We start from the raw sequence: 11,665 nt of genomic DNA on the forward strand, positions 1-11,665 counted from the left end.
GCAGATGCAGAAACCAGATTTTCACACAAAACTCCACGTTTCGGCGCCGATTATCAGAACAAATTCAGTCTGAACACACCTCAGACCACAGGCTAATCTGGTAAAACATAAAATAATCTGGTGCTTGGTGTCCTTGGTCTGGAAAAGGGATAATGTGGACAAAAACAGCCTGAGTCTGTTTTAGTGTGTCCCCCTGTGGTGGTGGAAGGACCTCTGGGCGGGACACCGAAGGGTTCAACCACCGACAAAACACACAGAATGAAGGGTTTTCCATTCATAAATCCACTGTGAGATTTCAGCTCAAGTCCAGAACTTCCTCCAAATTCAGAACATATGTGACGTGGGCAGAGTTTGGTAAAAACTGCAGCAGACTGGAGATAACGGACAACTCAACCCTTCATGGAATCTGTGGAGGAGCAGACCGTGTTCAAGCCTGTGAAATGGACTGAAAGAGCCAGAAAAAAAAAAGAAAAAAAAACAAAAACAGACTGAATGACGCGTCTGTGGGAATTGAATTTCTGGCTCCTGTTTTATTTTCTTCTTGTTTAACATTTTGATTATTTTCTGGGTTTTTTGTGTTTCTGTTCATGAGGTCAATCTGCCTTTCACATCAGTGAAAATGAAGAGAAAAATGACAGAAAAATGTTGGAAAAATTAAATAAACAGGAATAATGGTGAGGAAAAAGAATGAAAAGAGGAAGAGGAGGAGGAAATAAAGAGATGAGGGAGTAAGGAAAGGAAAGATGGGAAGGAAAGAAGGAAGGAAGGGAGGGAGGGGAGGAAGAAGAAGGAAGGAGGAGGAGGAATAAAGAGATGAAGGAGGAAAGGAAAGGAAAGGAAAGGAAAGGCGGGAAGGACAGAAGGAAGGGAGGAAGGAAGGAAGGAAGGCAGGAAGGAAGGAACCACAACTAGATTTAGACCCACACTTAGTCCCAGGCCCAGAGGACCACGTTAGTCCAGTGGGAGGGGGACTGGGTGGTTTTTGAGTTTCCTGTCTAATGATCTGTTGTGTAAGAGCAGCTGCTGCCGAGGGGAGACACCGTGACTCAGCACAACACACAGACACGCACACAGACACACAACACACAGACACGCACACAGACACACAACACACAGACACACAACACACAGACACGCACACAGACACACAACACACAGACACACAACACACAGACACGCACACAGACACACAACACACAGACACGCACACAGACACACAACCACGCACACAGACACACAACACACAGACACACAACACACAGACACACAACACACAGACACACAACACACAGACACGCAACACACAGACACACAACACACAGACACGCACACAGACACACAACACACAGACACACAACACACAGACACACAACACACAGACACGCACACAGACACACAACACACAGACACGCACACAGACACACAACACACAGACACACAACACACAGACACGCACACAGACACACAACACACAGACACACAACACACAGACACGCACACAGACACACAACACACAGACACGCACACAGACACACAACCACGCACACAGACACACAACACACAGACACACAACACACAGACACGCAACACACAGACACGCAACACACAGACACACAACACACAGACACACAACACACAGACACACAACACACAGACACGCACACAGACACACAACACACAGACACACAACACACAGACACGCACACAGACACACAACACACAGACACACAACACACAGACACGCACACAGACACACAACACACAGACACGCACACAGACACACAACCACGCACACAGACACACAACACACAGACACAACACACAGACACGCACACAGACACACAACACACAGACACGCACACAGACACACAACACACATGGATACAGATCTGGACACATGAACACACAGATCACACACAGGAACAGACCTAATGTGGACTTAATGACTGACGCACAGACACACAAAACCAAACACGGATACAGACCCCTGGCCTCAACACACAACAAACAACATAGACAACACACAAAAACACGACAAACAACAACACACAAGACAAACAACACACAATACAAAACACAACAACATGACAAAAAACAACACAAGCAACATGCAAAAACAACAAACAACACACAACAGCATGACAAAAACACCACACAGGACACGCGCTCACCCTCCATGGCGTCGGTGAGGTAGCTGGCGGCGCTCAGAGCCCGCCCCCTTCTCTCTGAGTCCTGCGTGGACGACGGGCGCGGTAACAACATGGTGCTGAGCTCTGTGGTGGACGTGGGCACCTGAGGCGAAACAAACTTTATTTAACGTCACAGTCGGACACACAGCGACCTCTGTCATCCTTGGGGTGTCCAACATAAGGCCCGTGGGCCAAAACCGGACCGTCAAAGGGTCCAATCGGGCCCAGGGGATGAATGTGTGAAATACACAAATGCAACAAACAACGACGTTCAAAGCATTTGAGTTCAGGTTCCACATTCAGACCAACATGATCTGAAGGAAACACCGTCAAAATAACCCAGAAATAACGACAAATACAAACTCTGTCCTTGGTTTAATGTGAAAAAATTAAACCGCTTTATGAACATATTTAAAGTATCACTATTTACAATAGGGGGCGACACGGTGGTGCAGTGGTTAGCACTCGTGCCTCACAGACAGAAGGTCCTGGGTTCGATTCCAACACCAGTCGACGGTGTTGGAATCGAACACATGCACTGATAGGTTGATTGGTTAATCTAAACTGCCCATAGGTGTGAATGTTGTGAGTGATTGTTTGTCTCTATATGTTCAGCCCTGCAATGAAACTGGTGACTTGTCCAGGGTGTACCCCCGCCTTCGCCCCTATGTAGCTGGGATAGGCTCCAAGCGACCCCCATGACCCTAGTGAGGATAAAGCGGTGTCAGAAAAGATATGAATGTATTTACAATAGAATTTCACAATAAATGTGAATAATCTGAACAAATATGAACCTGAAATGTCTCAAAAAAGTGTCATTTTACTCGGCCTGTAACAGTACACATACCGAAGCGAACCGTTTCGGTACGCAGCTGTTCGGTTCGGTCCACAGCTGTACCGAAATGGCACATTGAGCTGAAATACGAAATAGCAGCTGATATAAGGTTAAAAAAAACAACAAATATGATGTGAACCTGGAAGGAAGAGACTGGAGACCCTCCACCATCAGTCCAGTCTGTTTGGATCAGTTCAGGTTCAGGTGAAAGACAACCGCCTACGTACGGTAGTTCTCAAACACTTACACACACACACACACACACACACACACACACACACACACACACACACACACACACACACACACTGTATAATAGAGGAATAGATCCCGGGAGTTGGAAGTATGGAAAGTTTCACTTTCGTTTCATGCCAGCGTGGACCCCCCCAAAAAAAAACCCAAAAAAACATTGTTTTTGACAAATCGCACGCATGCGCACGCACACACACACACACACACACACACACAGTGTCCTAAACAGGTTTATTCTCTGTCTAAATAATCAGGTTAATTTTGTTGTCAGTGTTTCTCTTCAGTTTGTTTCAACAGAATACCAGTTTGTCCTCTTGTTAATGTTGTACTCATGTGGATGTTTGGTTGTTGTTCTTTTTCTGCAGAATGTGAACTGACAGAACTGTGATTAGATTTTTGCTGTTTGTTCAAACTACCTTTCAGGGAAAAGTGCAAAACTAATGTTTAAAATACATTTAGTAACATTTTATTTATTTTATTTTCTATTTGATTTACAGCAGCAGAATTATATTATTCCTATTTTTCTATATTTTATTATTTCCAAAAATTTGGGGAAAATTTTTCAAAAATTCATAATAAATGCATTAAACACATTTTGAAGGGTTTTCTTTCTTCCCGTACCGCATCGTTAAAAAAAAAAAAAAAAAAAAAAAAAGAACGAACAGTGGTTTTCAAAACTGAAAACATACTGAACTGAAAATTGTGTACCATTACAGGCCTAAATTTTACTAATATTAGATATTAAAATTAAAGTTATTAATGTTTTGTGTTTTTGTAGATTCGCTGTGATCTGTAAGTTGTAACGCACATGTGTAAATGATCCAACGGAGGCAGAATATTGTTAAAATCACACTTATTTTCTTAATAAATTTCAGGTTGTTTATGTTATTCACGTGTTTTTTCATGAATACTTTGTAGATGTAAAGATTTCAAAATGTAGTTCTACTTTGTGACACGAAAACAATTAGAAAAGTTTGGAGGTGAAAGAAGAAACGATGGAAAACTAATAAAAAAAACAGGAAACTTAAAAAGCATGAGACGATGATGTAAAAACAACAAAAGATGGAAAAAAAGCCAAAGGATGGAAATGAAGTAAACGATGATAAACTAAATATGAAAATGATAAAATATGTAGAAGAGGAGAAGAAGAAGAAGAGGAAGGAAGAGGAAGAAGGAGAGGAGGAGGAGAGAAGGAGAAGAAGAAGAAGGAGAAGAGAAGAAGAGGAGGAGGAGAGAAGAAGGAGAAGAAGAAGAAGAAGAAGAAGAGAAGAAGAGGAGGAGGAGGAGGAAGAAGAAGCAAAAGAAGAACAAAAGAAGAAAAAAAGAAGGAAAAGGATAAATAGAAAAGGAAGAAAAAAAAACGAAGAAAAGTGGCAGAACCATCTCTTCTTCCTCATCTTCATCGTTGGTGTCCACCTTAAACCGGACCTGGACCAGCCTGGTTGGTCCAGGTGTGCTACATAACACTTCTGGTTCCCCGTCTCCTCCAATGAGACATGACTCATTAGTCTGACGGTCGCCCACGGCAACGCCTACATCCTGTCTGCGGTTGGAGGGGAAGCACCAGGGAAACCACGCTTTCATTATTTAACAGCAGCCGGCCCTGTGCTCATTCACCTTTTGTTAGCCGCTGTGGGTTGCCACGGCGACGCATCCACAGCAACTAAGCGAGTGTTTCCCTCCTCCTCCTCCTCCTCTTCATCAGTCTGAGCATCAGGACGACAGGTTCATCTGAATGTGAAAACTTCAGGCTCTGAACTGATCCCAGAGGTAAACGCCAAACTCAGACGACGGACTTTTAGAAACAGTTTAACGGGTTCGCCACAAACGCACCGACACTGAAAACAATTACTTGTGTATCCGATTTTCCACGTTAACGCTAACATGTGTCACATTTTACAAACGGGCTTTAAGTTTGAATATATCTGAGGTGAATTATCCATGAGTTTTATTTGACATCATCCAGACTGATTTGAATGGATGAAACAATAAACGCAGAAAAAGACGATACATTGGACAAACATCGGACAATATCACAAAAAAACAACGAAAATATGAAAACGGAGGATGTAACTAGACAAAAACAATATAAGATTTTTTAAAAGATGAAAATGAAGTAAAAAAAAATTAATAAGATGAAAATTACATAAAGATCATTACAACATGATATCAAAATAAAATTGGAAAAATAAGCTAATGCCGCAACTGACTATAAACAATTTAAAAACTCGCAAAAGATGAAATAATAAATAAATAAACGCTATGACAAAACAACATAAAAATACAACAAAGTCAAAACAACATTTAAAAGCTTAAACAAGATAAAAACAAAAACAAAAAAAACATGCAACACGTCTGGATGAAACACGATTGTAAAAAAAAATATCGCAATAACAAGACAACATGAAAATGGCTTGACCTCAGTATTAGTACTTTCTGTACTTCCTCTTCAGTACAGATGCAGTACTTGTACTTATACCTCAGTATTTTCTGTACCTTCCTCTTCAGTACAGATCAGTACTTGTACTCTACCTCAGTACTTTCTGTTACTTCATCTCAGTACAGATGCAAGTACTTGTACTTCTACCTCAGTACTTTCTGTACTTCCTCTTCAGTACAGATGCAGTACTTGTACTTCTACCTCAGTACTTTCTGTACTTCGTCTTCAGTACAGATGCAGTACTTGTACTTCTACCTCAGTACTTTCTGTACTTCCGTCTTCAGTACAGATGCAGTACTTGTACTTCTACCTCAGTACTTTCTGTACTTCTTCCTCAGTTACAGATGCAGTACTTGTACTTGTACTTCTACCTCAGTACTTTCTGTACTTCTCTTCAGTACAGATGCAGTACTTGTACTTCTACCTCAGTACTTTCTGTACTTCCTCTTCAGTACAGATGCAGTACTTGTACTTCTACCTCAGTACTTTCCTCTTCACAGCCGTAGCAGCTGATTGGCCGACGGCGTCCTGTCACCAGGGATTACCTCTTATTTTAACACTTGTTTACTGTTGTTCCTTTTTCCCATCAGGCCGTGGGTTAGAGTGTGATGAGGACGAACACAGCAGCTCCACGCCTGGAGGTGTTCGTCACCTCCACCTGCCGACAACCTGCCCGCCGTTACATAACAAGAAGAAGAAGAAGACGAAGAAAACCTCCACCTGCAGCTACTGTTGAACACACTCTTCAACTCTGCTGATATTATGAAAGTCTCTGGGTTTATTTCTTTTTCTTCCCTAACGTTGACTCTACTGTTTTTTTTTTCCCAACAGGAAAATAAAATACACGACATCCACACAAAGTAAATATTAACTTAAACTCAACTTCCAAATGATTTTTTCTGTCTGTTGTAACTGATTTATCATATTATCGTATGTAGTTCGCATTTTTCAAGTCTAAATCATGTATTTTCCTACATTTAATTCATGATCATGTAGATGTTCATTAACCCTTAAAGACCCCAAAATCTGCCACCTGACATAAACCGTCTACTGATCTAAACTGTTTCATACCTATTGATCCACTTAATTCTATCAATACATGTCAATAATTGGTGTAAAATACAGTTCTTCATCTCTTTGTGGTCATCAGATATGACCCATTTGGACGTTCAGAGGCTCCATAGTTACCATGGAAACACCGTCATTTTAACTTTCACTAACTTTTGTTATGATTTGGTGCTATTTAAATAAAATTTGACTGATTGATCTTCTAACAACATTGCTTCCCCAGTAAGACCCATGGAGTTGGATCACTGTCAGTGGATGGACACACTGGGTTTAAAACAATAAAAAAAAAATGTATATGAAAAAGACAAAGTTGAGAAAAAAATTGCAAACAAAAATTTAACTTAAATTAAAAAAAAAAAAAAAAATCTAGTAAATGAACAAAAATAAATAACATGAACAATGTAAGCCTTTTTTTTATCATTGTTTATTTATTCCCTTCCTTTGTCTTTTGAATCTTTTTTGTTGTTTTTACATCTTTTTCTTTTATATTTTATGTTTTTATTTATTAGGTTTTTCTTTCAACTCCAAACTTTTCTCTTTGTTTTAGTGTAAAAGAGTCTTGTTGCATAGTTTATGTCACTTTCTTTTGTTTTTAATCATCATTTATTTATTATTTTATTCCTTTGTCTTTAATTTTTTTTGTATTTTTATATCTTCTACATCTTTTCTTTTCTTTTACATTTTATATTTTCATTTATTCATTTTTTTGTCTTTCAACTCCAAACTTTTCTCTTCGTTTTCGTGTAAATAGTAAAATTATATGATGAAAGTGTTACGTTTACCTTTAAATTGTCGATTTTAATGACTTTTAGTGTCTGACCTAGTTCACCCCACTGCTGGTTTTTACAGTGTGTTAATGACGCGTCAGTGCTGGTATGTGTGGATTCTACCCATGATGCCGTGGGTGTGGATGGATGATGATACGGCGGCTGTGTTATCTGAACGTGTGTGTGTTTAGTCCATGATGTCACAGTGCAGTTATGTCCAGCGCTGATTCAGAATTCACATGTGTGAGCGTGGGCTTCACCATTGTTTCCACTGACACACACTGGCGTTCACACTCACACTCTCCTCCTTGACCTTCTCCATGGTGCACGCCGGCAGCTGCCCCTGCAGCGGCGACGAGGAAACCCCGTTCTGGTCCATGGCAACAAACAGCTTCCCGTTGACGTTTAGGGTCGGATAAAATACCTGGAATCACACGGAGACAGAAGGGATGAGCACCACAGGAAACAGGCTGGTGTGTAGAGGTGTTTGTGTTGGGCATGAATTCAGAACCGTTTCAGATGGGAACGCCTTTTAACCCTTTAATCACTGCTACATTTTGTACTTCACGTCATTCAAATTAACATTTACGTTATCCATAACATTCAAACGGCGTCCTGAGCTTTCCGACACTATAGAAAGTAATGGTTCTATTGACGGAAAAGATAAAGAACTTTTAATTTGAAAAAGTTCAGGAAAATTTGGATTTGTTGAAGCGTCACAGATGGAAACCCAACAAAATAAGGTTTGACTTTCATTCTGACTATTTCTACAGATTTAAACCAATTAATTAAAAATAAACATCTGGTACTGTTAGAGTAAATACTGTAAAATGTTGTAATGTAAATGACAGTATCATCAACGTAAGAGGGTAGTTTAATGAATTAACCCTTTAACAACTGCATCATGCTTATATTGCTTGTATAATATTGTTATGACAACTATTACTGTCTTCACTTTATCAAAATAAATAAATTAAAAAATATATACATATGGCTTATATTGTTCATGTTGTTTATTATTTGTTTGTTGATTTATTATTCATTTTGATCATTTTGATTTTTTTTTTTAACTTTTGTTGATGTTGTTGCCAATTTTTTCCGTTGGTTATTGTTTTACCTTTTTTTATTATTCATTTTTGTTTTATTATTTAAAAATAAGTGTGTCCATCCACTGTCATTGATCAACATCCACAGGTTTTACGGGTGAATCAGTATTGCAGAGGACTGTTCATTTTGTTGATTATTTTATTTATCTTGTTTATTTTATTCATTACTTTATCTATTTTTGTTCTTTTTTTCTATTTTATTATTTTTCTTCTTCAGTTTGTAGCTTATATTATTCATATTAGTTTTTTATTATTAATTTGTGTTCATTCCCTTACATAATTATATAATTATTTCTTTTTTTTTTTTTTTACTTAATTTTATTTAATTAGTATATATGAGTATTCACACAGTGGATCAACAGGTACTAAATATTTTACATCATTAGAAGGTTTGGTTTTGGTTCTGTAAGTGTTTCCAAATGTTCCACAAATGTCCTGTTTAGTCCAAAACCTGAAGCTACTAAGTTTAAAGTCACAGAAGATGCAAACAAAACTCCAACTATTCACTTTATTAATCCACCTATTGCTGATTACTTTAAGTGGATGACTACTGGTTGAAGTTTCCATGGTAACGGCCTTCACCTGGGAGCTCCGGCTGGCCGTGCTGTAGGTGCTGGGCCGGCGTTTGGGCCACGGCGGGGGGAGGATGCCGCTGAAGGTGCCCCCGCTGTAGGTTTCGACCTCCCACCCCCCTCCACCACGTCCCCGGGGACGCTTGTACTCGTCGTCCGCCATCTCCCCCTCCGAACCACGACTACGAAGACGGAAGTTGAAGATGGAGGAGACCTGGCTGCTCGACGAGTCCTGGAGGAGAAGGAGCGGGAGGAGGAGGGGGTGGAGGGCCTGGAGGAGGAGGAGGATGAAGAGGAGGAAGAGGAGGAGGAAGAAGAGGAGGAGGAAGAGGAGAAGGAGGAAGAGGAGGTACAGGCAGAGGTAGAGGAGGAAGAGGAGAAGAGGAGGAGGAGTAGAGGAGAAGTAGAGGAAGAGGAAGAAGAGGAGGAGGAGGAAGAGGAGGAGGAAGAAGAAGAGGAAGAAGAGGAGGAGGAAGAGGAGGTACAGGTAGAGGAGGAGGAAGAAGATGGAGTAGAAGGAGGAGGAGTAGGTGTTTGAATGCAGCTGAAGCCTGTCTTGTATTTCTGAATCTTTTCCTCCTCCTCACATAAACTGAGTTTGTTTAAACGAGTTTAAAAACCCAATAACTGTTAGGAATCTGATAATTACATTAATTAAAGAACTGTAGTCATCAGAGCTGATGCGTTCACATGCACTACAGAAATAGGACGTTCGATAAACCCTGGTGCAGACGTTTCAGTCCATGATGAAGAACGTCTTTTTAGTGGGGACGTCCAAATGAAGTTCCGTTTATTCGAAGATTTTCTCTGACATTTTTCAGTCAATCGTGTATTTTCTTAGATTTAATTCACTGATCATGTGCTTATTAAATTAAAAACAAAGAAAATACAACTTTTCGGTAAAATGTATCGTTCCTTCTACATAAAATCAACTGTTGGGTTTTGCTGGTGAAAAGTTACGAGTGTGTATTTTTAAAAACACTGTACTGTTATATTCCTGAAAGTGTGTCGTCAGTTTGTACGACAGGACGGAAGTTGTTAAAAAAAAAAAAAAAAACTGTGAAAACTACCCGAACCACCGTAAACCACCAGGAAGCCTGGTTTCAGACTACAGCTGATCCGGTTGGGCCGTTCCTCACCTTCCCGCCGTCCGTCATGTCCACCTGCAGCAGCTTTTCCTCCGACAGGTTCGACTCACGTCGGCCACGCCCACCAGTGCTTGGCTCCGCCTCCGCTCCTCCACGCTGTCCGGCGGCGGGCCAAGGGCGAGAGGTCAGGCGACATTATCGAGTCGGAGTCGAGAACTTTCTGGGCGGCGACCTGGAGGTGAGAAGTCGGTTTATGAGACTTCGTAAAAGACGTTCAGCGAATGAAATCACATGATTAAATAATTAACATGTTTATGTAACATTGATAATCTGCTTAATTTATCACATTAAAAACTTTACTGTTTGACATCATTTTCTAATTTTACACTGACCCCGTTTACACGAGCATAAAAGTCAGGTAATAATCTGATCTGATGCGTTCACATGCGCTTCAAAATACGACAAATGAAGAATGTGACGTGAATGTTGTGACGTAGAATTAAACTTCCTGTTATTGTCTTCAACTCGTTGTTTTGTTCATTATTTTATTCAATTATTGTTTGGTTTTGTTAATTTTTTTCATTATTCTATAAATTGTTTTGTTTAGTTTTGTTCATTTTTTTCATTTTATATTCAATTCATGTTTGATTATGTTCATTTTTTCATTACTATATTCAGTTAATGTTCACTTTTGTTCATTTTTTTCTGTATTTTACTAACTACGACTTTATTCTCGTAATATTATGGCTTTATTCTCAAAATATTATGACTTAAATCTCATTAGAGTATGACACTATTCTTGTAATTATGATTTTTTTTTAAAACTATGATTAATTCTCAAAACATTACGACTTTATCTTGTAAAATGACGACTTTTTTTATTCGACCTTATTCTCATAAAATGACAGTTTTTATCTCGGTATTTTACAACTTTATTCTTGTAGTGACAAGTGTTTTTATTTTATTAGGTGGCCCTACTACGTCATGGTAATTTCCTTATTTCATTTTAGTTTGTTTACATTAGTCGTGTGTGAAGGGGACCTAGCACAGTTCCGTTGCTCAGTACACTGTTTAAAAAAAAAAAAAGGCAATATTCCGGCAGCTGGGGTGCCAAAAAATACTGATAAATAACATAAAATAATCATGTCATAAAATACGGTAATTTTCCATCGTTTAAAATATAGTTTTTTTTGCCCTAACTTTACATGAGATTTGCACATTTTTAACTTTTTAATGTTTAAGAATATTTACATGTATTGAAACAATCAAATTACCTACATATAAATAAATAATTTTCAATGAGACTCTGTTGTCCAATCCACTGATAAAAACTGTATTTGGAACAGTT

The 11,665-nt window shown here is 39.3% G+C and overlaps 1 protein-coding gene across 1 annotated transcript; it reads right to left on the reverse strand.

The window, feature by feature from the left end:
* Positions 1 to 2,171: 2,171 nt before the first annotated feature.
* Positions 2,172 to 10,546, reverse strand: LOC115415979 (sodium channel protein type 5 subunit alpha-like; the record flags this gene model as incomplete). Its single annotated transcript, XM_030129658.1, has 4 exons — positions 10,369 to 10,546; positions 9,240 to 9,500; positions 7,850 to 7,975; positions 2,172 to 2,292 (listed from the first exon to the last, which is right to left on the reverse strand). Coding segments are annotated over exons 1-4 (526 nt in total), but the record flags the coding sequence as incomplete, so codon positions are not given.
* Between the last annotated feature and the right edge of the window lie 1,119 nt (positions 10,547 to 11,665).

This window comes from Sphaeramia orbicularis, unplaced genomic scaffold (assembly GCF_902148855.1).
Source record: "Sphaeramia orbicularis unplaced genomic scaffold, fSphaOr1.1, whole genome shotgun sequence".
NCBI lineage: Eukaryota > Metazoa > Chordata > Actinopteri > Kurtiformes > Apogonidae > Sphaeramia > Sphaeramia orbicularis.